A 21,851-nucleotide genomic window follows, 5' to 3' on the forward strand; every position below is an offset into this window, starting at 1 on the left:
ATCAATGAAGCAGGAGCCCTGCAGGAGAATCAAAGTGCCATTACCTGGGAGCCATCTTTGAGTATAATGTTACCTTCTTCGTAACCCTGAGACTATTCTCATAGCTCATTTACAGGGCTCTTCTGATTTGAACTGTGTGCACAAAACTTCAGGTGCTTGAAAGGAGATTTATATTTTTACTTGGAACCTTTTCTGACTTTGTTTAGCCTGTTAAAGCCATTTATGACTCATGAACAAGCAAGGGCTACATAATATGTCACAGCCCATAATGTAGGGTTCTACATGAGTAAATATACACAGTGACAGGGAAATGAAGAGAGAGAATGAGGCACAAATATGTGCAGCAATCATGTCTGAATGTGAAAGGTATGACAGATTAGCATTTATGCAATGGTTTCAGATAGTCAAAGCAGCAATGGTCTCACTTGCTCAGAGTTGAATCCCACAATATTTAACCTCTGCCCTTCAATCCAATAATAAAGGTCATTCATTGTATGAATTTAGTGTCTGACTGGTACAATGTCACAACGTAAGCCAAGCCTAAACAATCTGAACAATGCACATATGTATGTATGTGGTTTAAGTTGACATGACTGCATGCTCTGTAGATGTATACAAAAACAAGGCATATGTGTGTCATTTTTTGAAGTATTGAAAACACTGTATGCACACCTTGCCACAGAGTGTTAAGCTAATTTTTGTTAACATTTTGGATTCAAAGCCACCATTGCCTTATTTCCATCATACACAAATATTGCAGTGGTAGAAAGCAAATGAAGTGGAACAGATTTGTTTTTTCTAGGCCATTACGGGGCATGTGATTGGACAGATTAAATGTGTACTATTCCGTACCCACAACCACACAGCTCCCATTTATTCAGTTCTGCAGGTGCTTATCTCAGGTCAGAATGTTTCACAGAACTCAAAGCCCATGGAAATGTGCAGAACCATTGTTCAGCAAATCATAATTGCCCTTTTGTATTTCTAGCCACCTATGATAAGATGTCAACAAAACTACAAACAAGTACACAAAATATGCATGGTGGGTTTAATGATGTGTTGCAACATAGTTTTCCATCCTCCATCTACTCAGTTTCATATTATGAGCTACTTTAATTGTGATTTAAAACTAGATGTCATATGTATAATTCTGTGTGTTGTCTGTGGTCCATATGTGGAGTTTTCCAACTGTCAAACGTATCTTAAGAAGTAAGCAAAAGCAGTTCTGAAGTCCTGTAAGTTTTAACCTTCTCCAGAAAATCCATATTCAGTTTCAAAATACTGCATGGCATAAAAAAAATGTTTGTTTAAAGATAATCTAAAATTCTAAATAATATTCCATTGACTGTGGTGGAAGGTGCATTCATCGAATGAATAAAATTTCGGAGAAACGAGAGAGCCTTTGGCCACATTTGAAAAGACCAGAGACAATGGAGTAATGTTAGCTATACACAATACACTATCTGGCCTCTCTTGCTTGGTGGAGTTGCTGTCAGAAGCCGAGTGACAGGAGTAAAACCAACAACATCAATCCCTGTAGTACCTGTCAGTGCTGGACTGAGAATTGAAATAAGAGGAGATGAGTACTACAACATTGTCTTACACAGTTTGTCTGTTTGCACATTCTAGTGCAGGCAGGTTTGTCCTTTATGCTGTAAACTTCATTTTAACTAGGATGTATCTGTGAAAATGTTGATGAAGCAAAATGTGCATGTGGGTGGCAGCATTGGTTGAGAACTGGGCTCGCAACCAGAAGGCTGTAGGTCCAGTTCTCAGGCCCAACATTGTAATTGTGCTCCTGCGAAAAGCAGTTAGCTTCACAAAGTACCCAATGGTCTGAAGCAGCTATCATATGAATTAGATCTGTGAACTTCAATATCAAATATGCTATACTATATAATATGGAACATATTATAGGAATCTTTCTGTCATATGCTCATCAGATCAATGTGAACAGTTTCATATGCATGGTCTCATTAGTCTGTGACTAATATACAGTTAAATGCAAAAGTATTGGGACAGTGACAATTTTTTTGTTGTTTTGGCTGTGTACTCCAGCATTTTAGATTTTAAATAAAACAATGAATGTGAGGTTAAACTGCAGATGGCATTTAGCAGAGGGTACTTACATCCATATTGGATGAACTGTGAAGGAATTACTATTTGATTTACTATTTAATTATTTATTTATTATTTAAATAAAGTAAATATTTAGTACTTGGTTGCAAATAGTTTGCATTCAATGACTGCCTGAAGTCTGCAACCCATAGACCAGATGGGTTCCCTGTTGGTGCTCTGCCAGGCCTGTACTGCAGCCATCTTCAGTTCCTGTTTGTTTCTGGGGCATTTTGCATTCAGATTTGTGTTCAGCAAGTGAAATGCATGTTCAGTTGGATTCAGGACAGGTGATTGACTTGGCCAGTCAAGAACATTCCACTTTTTGGCCCTGAAAAATCCCCGGTTGCTTTAGCAGTATGTTTGCGGTCATTGTCCAGCTGCAAGGTGAAGCGCCATCCAAGAGTTTTGAGGCATTTGGTTGGAGATGTTTCTGTACACTTCAGAATACATCCTGCTGCTACTTCCAGCAGTCATATCTTCAGTGAAGACAGTGAGCCAGTTCCAGTGGCAGCCACACATGCTCAAGCTGTAATGCTACTTCTGCCATTATTCACAGATGAAGGTGAGCATTTTGGATCTTGAGTGGTTCCTTTCTTTCTAAACAAATCCTTATTTCCTTTCCACTTTGATGCAGGTTAGTACTTGTCTTATCTGTCCATAAGACATTCCATAACTCCACAGTTTTTTAATGTACCTTATTGCAAACTGTAACCTGTCTGTTCTGTTCTTGAGGCTCACTAGTGGTGTACATCTAGCAGTGAACCCTCTGAGGTTATGCTGGTGTAGTCTCTTTGTGGCAGTCTTCTATGCCTACATGCTGGATAGTGTTTTTGATCTGTTTGGCAGTTGAAAAAGGGCTTTTTCTTTATAATTGAAATTATTTTTCTGTCATCCACTACAGTGGTATTCCTTGGTCAAGCAGGCCGTTTGGTATTGCTGAGCTCACCAGTGCATTCTTGCTTCCTAACAATGGATCAAACAGTTGATTTTGACTCACCCAGTGTTTTGGCTATGGCTCTGTTCAATTTATTCTGATGGCAATTCATTTTTTCAGCATTATGATGGCCTGCTTTGCTGGCATTGCGACTTATTTGGTCTTCATGTTGACAGACAATAGCAACAGACTCCAAATGCAAATGTCACACATAGAATCAACTCTAGACCTTTTGTTAGCTTTCTTACGTGTGAACTAATGATGCAAAAACATACAGCTGACCGAGAAACAGGGATCCTTCTATCCCCTTTCTTTCTGTCATGATATTAATTCCAGTTAACTGCGATTTGGTCAGTGCTTTTTTCAAATGTTTTTATTTATTATTTGCATAGGTCATTTATATTTGCAGGACTCACAGTATTTAACTAGTTTGGAAATGGGTGATTCTAAATATTTTCCTTGAACACAGAATTTCAGAAAATGTGATTATTGTTAATTACATCAGAAAAAAGTTTATTATATATTTACAATTGCACTTTGCAATTTAGTCCTTTAGCAAATTGATACAGAAGTACATTTCACATGCTAAGAAAACACCATAAGAGCTCAAGATTGGTACACTTACAGTTATACGTGTCACTGTCAAGGTGCTTGCCTCAAGACATGTGGGATAAATAGAGAGGGGGGTTCTTTCATTGTTTTTGTTTGTTTTTTAATGAATCTTATTTTATATTGCAGAGAAATCATCCATCAATATTTTATTTGGATATCAAAGCTACTTTGCTTTTTTGTACTGTTGAAAATATATGGCTACTGTCCGTATTATATTGTCGGGGCTGTGCTCTGCACAGTACATGTGAGCTAGCATCATGAAACACAGAGCTCTATACTGCTCTGTTGACTAGCTGGTGCTGTGCACTCTTTCATATAATGTGTTCGCACCAAATCACTGACAGGCCATTTTTCTTGCTGCTCCTCACCACCCTTGTACTGCCTGTTAGCCTGACCCTGACCAGACTGTTGTGCATGTCAGGCAGTCCAGTGAGACTTTGAACAGGTCAGAGGCTGGTCATTACCGGTTAACCAAAGCTCTCCCTCTCCAGGCATTGTATCCTTGTAAGGTGGTGGGTAGAGGAGGAGGTGAAGAGAGGTAGGGGGCTGGCGTGGGGTGGGGTGAGGTGGGGTGGGGAAGGGGCTTAGACTAGCCTTTCTCTGCCACGGGGTGAATGGCCACCATGCCACCTTATCCTCAGGCATGCTGCCAGCGAATCTGCCCTGCTGCTAGGCAGACGGCGAGGCGCCCCACGCTTGTGGCCCCCCATTTGTCAGTGTCTCCTAAACCGTCACAGTCATCCTCACTTCATTACAACGTGTTGATTGGGAATGCATTAGATTATGAGGTGTATTAGATTTCATCACTGTACTATGAAGGAAAGTGAGAGTGGGAAGAGAAAAATAAAATACACTTATGCATAAATGAACATCATAACATGCCTTGGTATGAATCTCTGCTTTCCTGCTGAGTTATTTCCTATCTGGTTACAGTGCATGAGTGAACCCAGCAATCAATTTGATAAAACACTCAAGCTTATTTAATATTTTTAGACTCCCTGATTGAGCGAAAAATTATATCCCCCCAAACCCATTTACTTCCTAATGTTGTTCTTCAAACACTGATGGGTGCTCCATTAAAGGTTTCATTAGCCCAGATATCTTGTTGATGATGGTATTAGTGAGAGCCCGGACCTTGTTGATAAAAGCCCACACTGTATCACAGTAACCGCCGACCCGCTTCTCCAGGTGGACTCACCTGCTCCTCCTCTGGAGAAGCAATTATTTGGCAGGATGAAGCGTGGCGGTGCCTCCCCTGGCGACCACTCAGGCAAGCCCCTGCTAATTGATGATGTCAGCACTTAAGACCAGGTGCAGGGGCTGTTTTCATTTCTTTTGTTTACCAGTTTTTTTTGCATTTATTCATCAGCACCCATTCAGATATGCACATCAATGAATATTTTATTTGTGTAATCTGTAAAAAAAAAATAAAAAAAAAGTACGAGTCTGGTTATTCTCCCTCCCATGTTTATTCACATCTGATGATTTACCGAAGTGTGTTTTATGTTTCAAAGGTTTTTTTGTGTGTGTTGTTTTTTTAAAGGTGGTCGCCATTAAGCGGCCTGGAAGAGGGTATGATAAATAATGAGGTTGTCTCACTGTGAAACAGAATAGGTGAAACCCACTGTATTCAAGCTTTTTAATGACTGTGATGGTAATTGATAGGCAGAGAAGGTGCATTGCTCAACATGTGCTGCCTGTGGAGGCTTAGTAAGAGAGAACAGAACTGTGTTGATGTACACTTCCTCACTCCTAAAAGGGCTTTGCACCTGTTCTGGAGAATTTGAGCGGGGTCCACAGAGTATCATTGCACTAAAGATGGGCTGTTTAGTTAAAATTTCACTTTGCCATCATCTCATCATCTCATCAACACTAGATAGATCTCAAAAGGATTAGCTATTACTGTAAACCCATGAATTACTTAATTGCACATAAGTGCTCATGCCTTTTGCTTTCTCGTTCTGCTTCCTTTCCTGTCTATCTGCTCTGCAAATTTTTTGAATGATCTCAGCCTACCCATATTTTTTTTTTTCCCAATGCAGCGATGTGTGCAGGCACGCGCGTGCACATGCACAGTTGCGCATCTTAATAGCAAGTGGTGGAAATTTCAGCGGTGGCAAATGATGCCGGTTATTTGATGAACACTTGCTAGGCAGAGTAGAGCGAACTGCCTTTCACTTTGTACTGTGAAGACGGGTCAGAGCAGCATCTGATTTCCCCAGCGCGGTGCTGCGCGGTTTCATCAGTATTCAGTATTCCCTATCTCCTGGGCTTCCTGAGCTGGGAACACGGAAAGCGTCTGCCACATCACTGGGGGAATTAGGCAAACCAGCTGAGACTCCGATGACGTGTCTGTCTGAGTGGAAACAAAACAGCGCCGTTAGGGCGGTACTTGAATGGGGTGCTGGGACTGCGTTAGGATACCAGAGGAATATGCAGGGCTGTTTGCCGCGGCCTTCCCCGTGTGCAGATAACACACTTTCGACATTATTAAAATTTAATCGTGTTGTCAGATGTGAAGGGAAAAAAAAATTTGAATGTGTTTTTCTTCTTCCGCGCATACATTCACACAGGTGCAGACGAGTGCACGGCATGAAAATTTTATTTGAGGACACAGGTAAACTTAATGACGAAGGGTCTCCAATGTTTTTGATGTTGGAAATGCCATAACCTTGCAAATACTCAATATCAGGGTTATTGTGACAGACAGGCAGCCCTTTGTAGAAACCAATATATAATAATAATAATAATAATAATAATAATAATCCACTGTAACAGATTATATGTGAGTCAAATAAGGACCATATGTACTCTGTAACCGCTGATTTAACACTGAACATTTTCTGTGCATCTTAGCTCAACTTTCTTACTTGGCCTCAGTAAAAATCAAATAAGTAAAATGCAACATTGAAAAGTCAGCACCAGAAGTAGTTTCACAGGAATTAAATATATAATTAAGCTGTGGCTGTGTAAGTCTTCATGTATGCTTGTATTTGTCTGCACAATCCTGTAACAAACCATGTTATTCCCTTTGTCATGTCTAATGCACTAAATTGCATTTCTTGCTTCATAGCAAAATTGTAATTGATGCTTTTTTTTCCACTAATGAAAATAAAGTGTGAAAACCCTGAAGGGGATTCAGTCTAACCACCATGATTCTTTGTCCTTGAAGTTACGCAACCCTTTTAAGAAAGCAATAATATTTTGTTTTTCTTATTCTCATGCAATGATATTATTAATATCCCTCACCACCCATTTTGCAATAATTATGAATCAATTAAATGTATAGCCTGCTTTAAGAACTTTAGTGGTAAAATTGAATTAAACATTAGTGTTAATGATGTTAAGGATGTTAATCCTTTGACCATTGCTGGTAGATGACATGGGTAGATGTACTACATCAAGTATATTTGAAAAAAAAACAATCGCTATAGATTACACCAAAGCAAAAGGAACACGGTGTTCATAAGAGTAAATAGCTTGTTAATATGAAAAAAATAGCTAGCATTAGTTTGGTTTAGTTTAAATCCCATCCATGCTTTGTGATACATGTAAAGTTAGGTGCAGCTATTGCAGTTGTATCTGTCTTTCACTTTCTGTATGGCTAGGTATTGTTTTCTGAGAATAAAAAAATGTCATAGGGTGCTATGGATGCGAGAAATTGCTTCGCCTGAGATTATGTAAAATGTGGGCTGGATTTAATCCACCTAAAATGTAATCTACATCCTGTATAAATTCAAGTGTTATTGCCAACAAAAGTATTGTTTGTTACTTAAGTTATATGTTTGAAGGTTTAACTGTGTTTGTGAAAAATACTCAACACTTAGATTTCAATAAAAGTAAGAAAAAATGTTAACGTTAATTTTTGGCTAGTCTCTCCGAGCTCTTTATATCTCTTTTCTAACTCTTTCTTTTGATATTTACCTGTACAATAAAAGCGTGTGAATGTGGTATCTGACCTCTTCAACTGTGATGATCTTTAATGAACTGAGAGCAATGTATGAGGCTTTCTCCACAGAATCTGATGCTCTAAAACACTGTTTAATTATAGCCTAGCTACAACTAAAGAGCTAAGTTTATATCTGAGTATAGGATTTGTTTACACATATGGAGTATATTCTAAATATCACTCAGAGGAGGTAGCAGATGAAAGCTGGGATTTCAAGTGGCTCAGTCTGGAAAGGTGCTCACCATGTGAGCAGATTTGCCAGACTGAGATGCACCTCCTGATCTCTTATCAACACTATCTCTCTTCTGCAGCACAGTGTGGCCTGTAAAGTGTAAAAGAGCTCACTGGCTCATGTTTGGAGGAATCTGTGAAGAGCACAGGCTTCTGCTGCAATGCACCTTGCATATGTGCAGATGGCACAATAGTAACTCCTGAGGCACAATGGGCTGTTCCAAATTAGGCACAAAAGAGATGGTAGAAAAATGTTTTGTTTTGTTTTGTTTTGTATAAGTTGGGGGACAGAAAAAGCCCTCCTGTCCTCACAGAAAGGAATGAGAAAATGTGTGAGAAAGGCACGATGATGAATGCAGTCCCCAGTTAGAGACTTGAGGGGGTTTGTTGTATTGCAGGCCCTGCACACCTGTCAGCTCCCAGGAGTGTTTCCTGCCTCTGCCTCTCTGTGTTACTCATGTCACATTCAATGCAGATGAATTCTGGAATAAGCCAATTAAGCTGGTGAGTGGAAGAAGAGGGGCTTTTTAGCCATGCAGAGATTGTCAAGGCCGAGCTGGAGAGTGCACCCCTCGGGGAGGCTGTCTTGTGTGTGTAAAATGGGGGAGGAGGTGTGACCCACATAAACCTTAACTGCACAAAATTGTCATTTTGGCTGGTTTTGAAAACCATGTCGCACATCTAAAGTGTTGCTATTCCAGATCAATTCCATTGGCAATCAGCGGAGCAGCATATCTATGGGGGCTAACCTTCAGCCGCAAATTGATTGGTAAGAGTAGAGGAATGCAGGGATGTGACATATTTAGAATGAAACAAACCTGTCTCGAGTATATATGCTCTGAAATGTAGACAAAGTAACAAGGGACTCTGGTGCATTTTATTTTTTATCATAAACAGATTTTGGACAAAACCATTTATTCCTGTAACAATGACGTCTGAATGACTAATATAATTGTACAAAGGCAGCAATGGGATTTTTGGACAAAGAACTAAAACACAGCGGCTGGAATGTGAGCAACCATTTCAGTGATTTGTCAGGTATTTTATTTATTTCTTTACTCTTTGTTTACGTTTCGCTGGAATGTAATGATGCATTGAGTAGTGCATATTGTTCTCTATTCCTGAACGATTATGTTATTTGTTGAATAAGGTTGCATTAAACCCCCTGCTGCTAAAAAGCCTTTGCTCTTTTGTAAGGAGAGGAAATAAGTGGGTTGGATCTCAACTGTATTGAAAGTGTGAATGCTTGCTGTCAGTGAATAAAAACCTGACCTTTTATGCTGTAAACAGTTTCAAATTCATTCTATCGTTATTTTGAGCTGTCTGCGACAAAGCAGTCTTTATAGTGTTTAGCAAATGGCAGTACACAACTAAAGGTAATTCATACATCTATCATTTGATAAAATGTTTAAAAATACTATATTGCCCCCTATAGAAGGTTATCCTATGCTCCCAGAAGATTCCTCACTCTCTAAAGAAACATTTCCCAACGCCTTTGTTCACTTAATGCAGCTTGTAGAGGTTGACTGTAAACCTATAATACTTTGCAGTCATTGGTTTCAATCTACAAAAGTCTATTATATAAAGTTACCACACATTTCCTCCACCACTGGGTCCATCCCCATGGTGACAATCAACAACTGCTCTGACAACTCCATTGGGGTATTGTCACATAAAGTGAAATTGAAATTATTCAAACTGTGGTGCACTAAAGCTAAATATTTGAAATGTAGGTTTACTTCCTTTCAGACTAGGAAAATGAATCAAATTCAACAAAACATTTAATTCATTTGCAGAACAAATTATACTTGCTTGGATAGTTCACTAGCTGTGTATTGCACACACTGCATTATATATATAATGCAATATGTATGTATGTATGTATGTATGTATATATAAGTGTGTGTGTGTGTGTGTGTGTGTGTGAATCTGAATTCATTATACATCTGTTAAAAGATGTTAAGAGACTGGAATGCATGGACCATGTGATGGAGGGATCAGACCTCAACATTATGATGTAATAACTTCATGCACATTCATATTTTATTGTGAATCTGTTGATTTTCATTCCGGTGTACTCACATACGTATATAATCACAAACATTTGTTATTATCTGACTTTGAGGTAACCAGGTGGTGAGGTGCTCTTACAATATATGAAGCAAAAATAGTTCTCTCATCATGGTTAGTTCATGTGGCTAAAGAAGTATCATTCTCAGTCAGTTTCCTGGATGCCAAGTTTTTTGAGGAAATATTCCATTGTGGAATTACCATGAAAGCAAAATTAGAAATAGTCATTTCAAATAAATTTATCAATAATCATACTTTCACAAAAAAAAAAAAACGACCATTAAGTGAGAAAAATTGCTTTGGCTGACTCTCAGTTTTGCACCTTCGGAAGTTATGGCATAATCATTCATGGAATTCATGGAAGTACAAACGGAATAACAGCAGCTGTGGCAACCCATTTTTTAAATTTATTCATCGCTGTTTTTTTTAGTTAGGGTAAATATAAAAAGGTAATTATTCATTAAAGTCAGTTATAATTGTTTCTTTACGTTAGATTAATGTTATTTTTCAGCTTAGAATGGCCTGGAAAACGCATAAGGCTTACATCATACTGTTAGTTACAGAAGTAATGGAACCCTGCCATTTTCAGTCCACTCACCACTTTGTCATAATATTGCATGATCTACCTAGTGATGCATTTATGTTCTTAGCATTTCTTGTTGCTTTAACTGAATTAAGAAACCTATCAGGGAAAAATAATGGATAAAAATCTGCAATATACAAATGTTCAGTGTGTGTGTGTGTATATGTGTCTTGGTGTGCCTGAAAATCACTACAGATATCAAACTAACAGTAGATGAGCTGTTTTGATAGATCTGGTTTGGGGATATTAGTCTGATATATGGACAGAAATTGGTTAGATAATTTGGTGTATATACTCTGAGGCAAGTGTGGTCAGGTCTCAGGCCACTTAAAAAATGATTACAAATGCTGTCATTTAACCTTTAACCAAGGGCGTGCTTATTCTGCGCCATTTGACAAGTCGAACAGAGAGTGCCTCCAAGCTACCACAAGATAGCGTGGCCCACGGCTGACTGAGAATCAATGGAGACAACGGTGTCATTCTGTGTGTTTTTTGCGCAGAGACAAAACCACAACTGGGGAATGCTTTCTGCACTGCTAATTGCCCACATATCCCTTTCACGTTTGAATCTTCCAGCAGCATTCTGGGAAAATGAGAGATACATCAGAAGTGGCAAAGAGAAAATGCATCCTGCACTGTTTGGTATAAATCAGGAGTGATCCCATTATGGCTTAAATAGAGTTTGAAGACACGCCACACTGGCAATAATACTTTTTCTCAGCTGTGGAGTGGAGGCAGGCAGGATAAATTGATATGTTTTGCCTGGTTGTGGTTTGGCCCTTTAATGGCAGCACGAAGGCTGGCCTGTTTGCTTTTTGACTAATTGTCTGTTTGCAAGCAGATTTCACACACCGTGTAAGTGGAGATTGGGTTCTTTCTCACCCACGCAGAAAGCATTGGCCTGCAGAGTCCTGCCTTCACCAAGCAGCCTGGCAGCATTGTGTTTCCTGTGGACTCCATGGAGAAGAGCAGGGAAGTGGTCTTCAGCTGTGAGGCCCAGGGAAACCCATCTCCTTTTTACAGGTGAGCCTCTTCCATTTCATCCTTTACAGGACAGCTTGTAACAGGGGAGGAGACAAACAATGGTAGGGTTATTTCCACCCAGAAGCCAGTCTGTATGTAATGTTGACGTGGATATGGATGTTTGTGTGTGTGCGTGTGCACGTGCGTGTGCGTGTGCACGTGCATGTGCGTGTGTGTGTGTGTGTGTGTGTACGTGTGCGTGTGTGCCTGTGTGTATGCATATTTATAGTAGATTCAAAATTTATAGTAGCTGATAAAGACAAGTCTTGATAATGGGCCTGTGTTTCTCTGCATTCTGCACTTTGTTACAATTTGATTTCCTGTCTTTGTTCATCTACCTGGGTGCATTGTGATTGCTACTAAAAATGTAAATATTAATGTGTAGATATTATTGCATTCATTGCAAAGCTTTTCCTTAATTCTGTTTTAGTTCCCTTGCTCAAGAGCCTTTTTCGGTGTTTGTGCAATGAATAATGCCCCGATTATCAAATCGAAATGCCTCTATATTCACAGGATGTACTGCAACAAAATGCTTTGTGATGTAGGTTAATAATGATTTTACTGTCATTGTGGTTCATATTTTTGAGCTTCAGTTATGAGACTGCTTGTGTCCATGTGCACGGATGAATCAGTTGGCTGTAGGTATATTTTTAATTTTCTGGAATTACTTTGCTACAAGGTAAATTGGGTAAAGCTTGTGACAACAGCACTAGGGGACTGTTAAAAACATATCTGGTGTTATTTCTCTCTGTCAAAAAGGCTGGAGAATATAGCAAGATTTTGTTACATTTTGTGTTGTAGTAGAGGTAATAATATTTTCTGGTATTGAACAGGACATTCTGACACTAGCTAATGAGCAGGCAGTCATTTTAAATATTGTACTACCACATACCTCATCATAATTGCAGAGAGATGCTGCTGTTATGTAAATGCTAAAGCATTCTTTTCTCCCATTAGAGAAATTACAGAAAGTAGCTGTGAAGTACAAAGAATGTCTGAATGTAGAGATCATTGTTCTTGCTCTTCCTCATCGGCGTGGCTCATTAGCCTATCGATATGTTAGCATGTCGTATCTCTGGTAACAACAAGGTCCAAATCAATCATGTCTGTACACGGGAATTGCTGAAGCAAGATTTAGAAGGATTGGCGCATTTAATACTTGGGATTCAGCCAGCTTAAAGGATGACCTAATCAGCTGTTCCCTGCCAGCGATTCGGCGCTGTTTTGTCGGAGTATGCACTGCCTCACAGAAGCCGAAAAGCCTTCTCTCCCGTAACTACCTTAGAGTAAATTGTGTTCAGAGTTCATTTACAGCACATTTCCTGGCCATATATAGCATGGCGTGTTGACCTCGGAGGTTTAAACACTGCTCATCCTTAGTTCTGTTCAAAGGGCTTCTCTCCAACTGAACACCTCTGCACCAACCCACAAAGCCACCTCTTTGTAGTAGCGTGTTTTGCAATTTGAGCCCTGATTTGGCTTATTGCCAGAGCTTTTGGGCTTTAGGATGTCAAGGGAAGGGAACAAACCTTACTGCATGCCACAAGAGGATAAGCCAGGTGGCATGCTCCATCTCTGAACATGAGAGTGGAAAGCAAATACTGTATTTAGCAAATGAAGCAGAGTCTTGTATAATAGTCACTTTCGGCTGGGCAGTGGTTTGTTAGCAGCATTATGTTACCTTCTGCAGCATGTGTGCATGCTTTATTGAACAGTAATGTTAGCTTTAAATATTTCATAGCCATTGTCAACCCTTGCCTGAATGAGTTGCATATCATGTAGCATGACAAAGCCACTAGGCAGAGATGGATAATCCGTGGTATTTATTGTGCATGCTTTCTTTAGATAAGACTTGCACAGATGTTGTATAATTTCATTGATTTACTGCTGCAGAATGTGGTGATTGTTTCTATTTCAGTATTATAGTGGATGACTTGGGCTTAGGGAAAATAACATTATTATTTCAGATGTATTTTAGTCCTCCATCGTCAATCGGTCAGACACAGAAAACAAAGTACAAAAGTGTTCTTAGAAGAGTACAGGTGCTTGTCGCTGGGGCTGTACCATATTGAGGTACGAAATAGTACCTCATAGGTGACTTGGTACCTTTTTAAGGTATACATCTGGTCTCACAAAGCCCAGTATTGTACCTTTGAGGGTACATTTGTTAAAAGTGTATCTGTAAGTATAAAACATACTTATATCATATCTCAGTTGTTGAGTGTGCATTTTAAACCAAGAGGCAAACAAACCTTCAGTGAATTGTGGCAGTAGAATATTTGATTGACCAATATAAGAATACATTGACTGACTCCTCTGCTAAATCAGAATTTCAATCATGCCACCCCACACTTTGTGTGTGTGTGTGTGTGTGTGCGCGCGTGTGTCCATGTGCGTGTGTTCTCAGCATCAGTCATGCTAATTTATTTATTCAGTTGCAGTGTTCAGTAATAGAGTAAATGCAAGGTACTCATTTGCCCTGGTCTTCCTCAGTCCCTTGTGTCTAATCACAGAGGCATTTACTCCATCCCCATCCCAAGCATTGCTGGATTAAGCATTATTTGTATTAGATGTCACCAAGGAAGCATCTGTCTTTCCAGAAAGATTCAGTTCTATCTTTGTCAGCCAAAGACCAATTAACTTAATCAAGACTCTTCAGACCCACCATTACTGAGAGCCGTTCTGAGTTTGCCATGGTGACACTTGATTAATATGATCTGAAACTCCCTGATTCATTCAATCACTAAGTAAGTCAAACCAGACAGCCTGGCAGTGATTATCACACTGTCTCTCTCAATCTGCATGCTTATATCCTTTCAGACGCAAAGAAAAAAATAGATACCTACAGTTTCCGAAATGCAGAAAAATTCCAATAACAATACACAATTTCTGCAATAATGCAAGACAAAGAAATATTGAATGTGATATTGAAGTTTTACAGGATCTGCATAAGACAACACCGCACCTTGGCCCTTGTCTCAGAAAGGGCCTCTGACTCATCACCTCCTTGAGCTTATTTTATTTTTATTCTCTGCCCTTTTTATCTGCTGTTTCTTTCACCCTTTTTTCAGTTATGCATCTCTTACACAAATAGAAACCAATTTGAACTCTGTTTTGAAAGGTTGAGTGTTGCAGTAAAATAGACCTTTGCAGAAGTGTGATTTAGGATATTTCCATAGTAATCTCAACTGGAGGGATGTGATGGTTGCTATTATGTGGGAAAAGCAATGAAGTGCATTGTAACTCAGCTCAGCTATGTTAACCCCCCCACACACACACACACACACACACACACAGACACACAGCTGAGCGTCCAAACACCTAATCATTCATGGTGCATTATTACTAATTATGTTGCATTTACTACAGAATATGAAAATTATCATAATATTAGTAGTTTTCATGGTGTTGTGAGTAAAAATTCATAATGCATTTCCGAGGTGCCATTTTAAAACATTGAATATTGTACCTGATCTTAAGAAACCATATCTGTGGAGACAATTGTGTATTTTGGATAATGACTATGCAGTGCATGTGTGTAAGGTATCATTTATTGCAATCCCTAACAGTTTAGTGGCAGTGCTTTGACTATAACTATGAACTTTCATCTCACCAAGATTTCAGTTTACAGTGCTGAAAAAAAAAAAATGTGTTTTTGAATATTATTTGCTCACATCACAGTTGAAACATTTCCATTTCAAGATACTGCCCTCCTTAGTTGGAGTTCAGACATCCTCTTTTCCCCATATTTATAAGATGGTCATACTTCTGAGGTACGCAACTTTCATTCCTTCTCCTCCCAGCCTCAATTTTTTTTGGCTTCCACAGTCAAACAAAACATAAGCACACATTTTCTCAGCTTGTGCTATGTTTCAAACTCAACCATCTGTAATCATATCCTGGGACCTCCTGGACAGCAGCCAACGGAGCACATCCATTTAGATGACAAGCCAGTCATTTTCTTTTCTGTGGATTTGATTATACCTTTTTGCATTTCATTCCATTCCTGAACATTTCTCGTTTTACGTGCAGTCCAGTTAATATATGTGTTTAACAGCACTCACGCTGTTCTTGTGAACTAGGCATGGGTACTAAATGAAACCAACACAGCCAGTTTGTTCAGTACAGTGTCTTTCACATAGAACAAGGTCATGCCCAGGTATGCAATGATCTAGAAATAGAATTGGTCCATATACTGTAGCTCCACATCAAATCTCACATTCAGCCATTCTGTTCCACACATTGACGCACTGTGTGCAAAATTAAAGTTAAGACTGAAATCATGGGAATGTTCACATAAATCACTTCTTTTTCCAGTGAAGCACAACATGATTCAGAAGTCAGTCAACTGCAACTCATAGTCACTTGGTGCAGCACACGGTTGGCTATAAGAGAGGAAGGAAGGGTTTCAGTTGCCAGACCTTCCCCCACCTCATCATGCACTAGCAACTCCTCTGTTCAGCTGAACGCCTGCGGTCTTACACAGCATACAGGATGCTGCTCTAACACAATGACGATGGAGCTTAGGCTGTGGTCAGCTGGGGAGAACTTAGTAGTATTGGGAGAAAACTAAAATTATATACCTGATGAAAAAAGAAAGAAAAACTAAGAATGAGATTTGTGATGTTCATTGTGCTTATATAAATACTGAGCATAATTAAATTGCACTGCACATAATTCCAACAGTAACATAATTGCCAAAATATTAGATTTTTGATTTTAATTTGATTTTTGGCTCTAAGAAGTAAACTGTTGTGCCCTCTCACCATCAGACGTGCTGGCTCCTTGCATATTTAATGGATTCAATTGCTTTGAGCTAAAACCCTTCAACAGAAGCATCTTGCCTTATAGTTTTAAATGGTTTAGCTGATGAGCAGCATTTCCCCCATCATTTATAACATTTAGAAGCTCTTCACATCCTATCAGTAACAAGGACTATGATAGTCTAAGTAATATTGTTCATTGCGCAGTTAAATATTTAATGTTATTGTAGTTCTTGCTCGAAAGTAAAGCCTCTGAACTGCTGCTGGTGCACTTATGTGAGTGTATAGACCTTTCTCCTTCCTGCTATTCAATTTTAATAAGGCTAGAAATGCATGGATGGGGGTCTGTGGAGAGCTGGGGGTGGAAGTGAGGTCAGGATGAAATGAGGCGATTTGTGGGGTAACGTCCCTCTAATTGTACGGACCTGTAGTGTGGGCCGAGCGGTGGTTTGTACGTGATTGACAACAGGATACTGGAGGGGTTCTCCCTATGAGTCACCGATATGCACTTCAGAACTTGTTTTAGAGGAAAATAAGCTGTAATGAAAAGTATGCTAGGGCTCAAATGGAGCTCAAAGCAAGTTTGGAGTATGCTTTATAAGTCTGCTTCTGTTATTAGGCCTGGAGGTGGAACTCACTACTGCAATCTGCATAAAGCAGGTTTTAGTCTCATATACTTTCCTGTAACATTTGAAAAAAAAAAAATATATACAGTATATAACCAGCACCAGGAATTCCAAATGTGTTTGCCCTTTGCTTTGAGGCTGAAAGCTGATAACAGTTACCAAAGCATTCTTTTTCACTTAGATTCTCAGTTAAATTGCTGCAGGGTAAATTAAAAGCAATAGAAAAATAAACAGAAAATTAGATATCCACATTGTTGTTGCTGTGATTACACCCTCAAGTTTTGACTAACCATGCTCGGAAATTAAGTGTACTCGTATGAAATATGAAGCATTTCATCTTTAATTTGAATACTTCCTGGAAAGAAAAATGTTATACATTAAAGTAATTAAACCAAGGGGGATTTTAAAATCTATGTTGGTCTACAGCTTAAATATTTTTATTTATTTATTTATTCATTTATTTTTAAACTTGGACACGAATCACACTCAAATCACTAAAAAATGACCTGAATTTGCACTTGGCTCAATTGACTGGAGGCTTATTTGTGTCTTCTGGAATACGGAATATACTTCAATATTTTTGTGATGTTCCAAGTTGATGTATAACTACTAGGTTAAAAAAGCTGTGAAAGCAGTATTTCACTTTAAATGTTAAAATGTCATCGTGGTACGCATGTGTGTGACAGTGCTATCATCATTTTGAGCGTGTATCATGTCAGAGTGATCACGTTCGGCGATTTTGTGTCTGTGGCGGGCAAGTTTAAAAGAGGAGTAGCATGGGTGAGAAGGGGTATGGAGATGGTTGTTTAATTTCTTGTAACATTAGGCCTATATTATAATCCAATGTTATACTATTTGGATTAACTATGTCTTTAAATGTTGATAGATTAGTGCATTTCATTAGTGTACCTCACTGATTTAAAGCCCCATTATATTCTATTCCGCATTAAATGGACTGCATTTATATATGGTAAATGGACTGCATTTATATAGCGCTTTTATCCAAAGCGCTTTACAATTGATGCCTCTCATTTGCCAGAGCAGTTAGGGGTTAGGGGTTAGGTGTCTTGCTCAAGGACACTTCGACACGCCCAGGGCGGGGTTTGAACCGGCAACCCTCCGACTGCCAGCCAATCGGTCTTACCTCCTGAGCTATGTCGCCCCATGCATTAATCACAATTACTTTACGAAAGGTAAAAGGTCCTTATAATATTAAAATCAAACTGTAACGAAGCGAACCCTCCGTTCCTGCTAGGACACTAGTTTTTAAAATGATTGGGTTTTAACTAGTGATGGGCAAAGCAATTTTTTTCAGTGTACTGAATCATTAGAATCAGTTCATTAAAAAGATTTGTTCAAAAGATTCGTTCACCGAATCGTTCACTGCTTGACCGGAGCTCCGACTGCGTAGTCCCACTCACTGAACTGAAACAAGCCAAACGTTCAGTTCAGCTTGCTAACTTAGTGAACTGAGAACGGTCGTTCGTGAAGGATAAGCCAGTGAGCTGAGAATTTAGTTGGATAAAGACACCGTTTGCAAACTGAAAGCTGCTATAACAAAGTCCTACCCTATTATGTACAGCACATATTTTCGCGACACCTAATTATTAAATAAAATAATTGGTACTACTTCCTACTTCGAGACTTCAAGACATGCGAGGGAGGGAGAGGGAGAGGGGCGGGCTTGAGTGACTCAGCGACTGTCTGTCACTCAGGGCTCATGTTCACTGTGTACGTTCAGTGAACAAATCACTGAACGTGCACTGTAGAAATGTATCTCCTTCAATAACCCAGCACACTTACCCAAGCCTGGGAAAAAAATAATTTTTTAGATGAATTAAGCAGTGAATATCATAAGACGTGTTTACCGAATGGAAACATTGATTAATTAGAGGCAAATACAAACTAAATAAATCATTTTTACTATCAATGTCTACAACATTTTTGTATTCTATAGTGCTAATGTCAGCTGAACAGTGACAATTTTTTCATCCTGGTTTTATTGGACAGAATTGACGGATTCTGCAGTATATTTTAATCAGATGTTGTTGAAAAGTGTCTCTTGGTATATATTGGATGTAATGGCTTAATTAATGGCTGACAACCCACACAGAGCACAAAGGGGTTACAAACAAAAGAAACCATGGAGAATGTGAGAAAACTGCCCTCTAAATTACAAGTTAGATGACATTTGCAGCACAGAAGGCAGAAACCTGTAATTTTTGGAGCCCATTACAAGTAGTTACTGCCTGAGAGGCAATGTCATGAATCAGGTGCTATGTTCTCCGCAAACAGAGTGGCAGCATTGTATAATGATCAGGGACCAGGGCTTGTAACTTTGAGGTTGTTGGTTTGAACCCCCAGTGAAGTACTCTCTTTATATGTTGAGCAAGGTATTCATTACTGCTTCTGTAAATATCCTGCCATATAAATGGATTGTATGCAAAGCTATATAAGTTTCTCTGGGTAAGAGCATCTGCTAAATGTCTCAAATATAAATGTAACTGAAGTCATCCCATTGTCATTTGTAATTTGCCTATTCAGTGCATCTTAATGAGTGAACATAATTTTCAGGAAGATCCAGTCCATATTACAGCACTATCTCATTTCCTCCATTATGTGTCTTTGTAGTGGGTATTTGCCTGCATTTGTCTGGTTTTTGACAAGCAGTATCTCCACTCAGTTAATAATGATGAAGCCATTCATGTATAAAGCAGGGGCTGATAGGTGAGACGGTGTTCTTATGTTAGGTCTAATTGTGTTTTCTTGATCTTGTTTCCTTTTTGTGTTTCTTTAAATGAACTTCCTTTACTTTCACAAGAAGACCTTGATCTTTCGGAGGAAGATGTTTTGAAGAAACTTTTGACAGATTACTTATTTGTGTAGCAGTCTACAGCCCAATAATGACAATCAATTATTCCACTCACTCTAAGGAAATAATCAGGGCCTAATCAGCCGAGCCCTAATCATGATTTGCAATGGCCATTTCCCAATAAAATGATTAAAACTCCCCAATAATGCTTACTCATCTGTTTAAAGCCTTCTCCTTGGGTTCATCTTAATGGGGTTGGACATTATTGATAAAAAAATGTAAATGCTTTGTGCTTTCACATGCTGTACATTACATAAATTATGCGTTTGCAGTTCCACAAAGCCATAGCAGAATTTACCATTATTGATTTTTTTTCTTTCACATGATTATAACAAAGGCTGTAGATGTGGTAGGGTTGAAGGGTCTGCTCTTTTGATAAATGAATAATCCCCTTCACTGATCACCTCTAACATCAATGATAACCATGCTTTCTAGTGTAGAATATAAAGGTTAAGAACACGAGATTTGGTCTAATAGCTGCTCTATAATGATTAAGACACACCATTATGCTGCTTGACGAGGTGGATTGCAAGATGGATGGCCTCAAACTAGGCAGCATTTTGTGGTAGGTAGTGTCACAGACATCATGGCAGCTTTTGCCAAGATGCCAGACTCAATTCTAGATGATTAGACTGTGTCCCAAGTTGCAGCACTCACCGGCTCATAGACTGACATTGAACAGTGAGAGTGTCAGCCTTTTCAAATTAAGGAGTAGCCCATTTTCTATAGGAGACAAATTTGAGCTGTGGAGGAGGCCCACTGGTGAGCCCACAGGTGAGTGGGCTGACAATCAATTACAGATCTTTCTTTCGCTAACATTGTGAATTTGATGCAATATGTGTTTTAAAACCATAGTAATTAAATTAATTATCATGCTCCAATGAATCCAACTGAATCCATTGTTAAGTACAGATCTCCCTATATAATTGCATTGCTTTTGTCACAATGGTAAAGAATCACGTACTAAAGGGAGTCCCATACCTGTGTGACCCTTCTTACTTCCTCACACCCAGACACCTTGATTGGTGCAGTTTACTCCATGCAATATAACAACCAAATGTCACCTGCATAAAAATGTATACCCCATGAAGACGACAGGGAAAAGAAGTAGGGCGGAGTGTAGCACAGTGGGTAAGGAACTGGGCTTGTAACCGAAAGGTCGCAGGTTCGATTCCCGGGTAAGGACACTGCCGTTGTACCCTTGAGCAAGGTACTTAACCTTCATTGCTTCAGTATATATCCAGCTGTATAAATGGATACAATGTAAAATGCTATGTAAAAAGTTGTGTAAGTCGCTCTAGATAAGAGCGTCCGCTAAATGTCTGTAATGTAATGTAATGTAAAGTAGTTTGAACAGAAATTCCATCACCAGAACTCCTCAGCATGGGTCCAATCATAATTTTCTCTTAAAGCTGACTCAGACTTGTTCGTTTTTCACCCTTACAAATAATTTGGCTATTTCACCTGGTGCCAAAATGAACTCGCCAGTCTATTTTTATGTTGAAAAAAGATGTGTATTTGTGTATATTTGTCTTTGGGCACTTATTTCGACAATTTAAAGTTTAGATGGAATTACTTGGTATGGATTAAATAATCAGATTTATGTGTTTTATTTTGGTGATCATTGAACATACAAATAGCCATTATAAGGGATAATCCTAACAGTAAATACAAATGACTTAGATCATCCAATATTTTTTTTTTTATCATGCCATTTATGAAAATGTGATCAGATAGTGATTTTACAATGAACAATGTCATATAGCAGAGGAAATAAAGCAGGAAAACCCTCAAATTTGGGAAAATCTGGAAAATTATGTATTACCCTGTTAATGCTTGACTCCGGTAAAATGATAGGATACTAAAAAGAAAAGCTCAATAAAAAAAAATAAGACAGCAATGGAGAGAGGACAAGTCGGGGTCAGCTCTATGCTTTGTTTGCATGAAGGATGCTTACGATGGCTATGAATGAACTTCTTTAAGGCTTTACCTGGTTGTAAATAAAATATTTGTATTTAACATTTATTAATAAGATTACCATTTACTGCATTGGAATACCCTACAATTTTA

The 21,851-nt window shown here is 38.8% G+C and overlaps 1 protein-coding gene across 3 annotated transcripts in view; it reads left to right on the plus strand.

Moving 5' to 3' along the window:
* The window catches only part of cntn4 (contactin 4), a 145,805-nt gene that overhangs the window by 33,602 nt on the left and 90,352 nt on the right, over positions 1 to 21,851 (plus strand). For all 3 annotated transcript variants that reach the window (XM_064305309.1, XM_064305308.1, XM_064305310.1), the window contains exon 3: positions 11,388 to 11,520. In XM_064305309.1, the coding sequence (XP_064161379.1) occupies positions 11,388 to 11,520 (133 nt within the window). The remainder of the gene's footprint in view (positions 1 to 11,387; positions 11,521 to 21,851) is intronic.

The sequence above is a fragment of the Anguilla rostrata genome, chromosome 13 (genome assembly GCF_018555375.3).
Source record: "Anguilla rostrata isolate EN2019 chromosome 13, ASM1855537v3, whole genome shotgun sequence".
NCBI classification, from domain to species: Eukaryota; Metazoa; Chordata; class Actinopteri; order Anguilliformes; family Anguillidae; genus Anguilla; species Anguilla rostrata.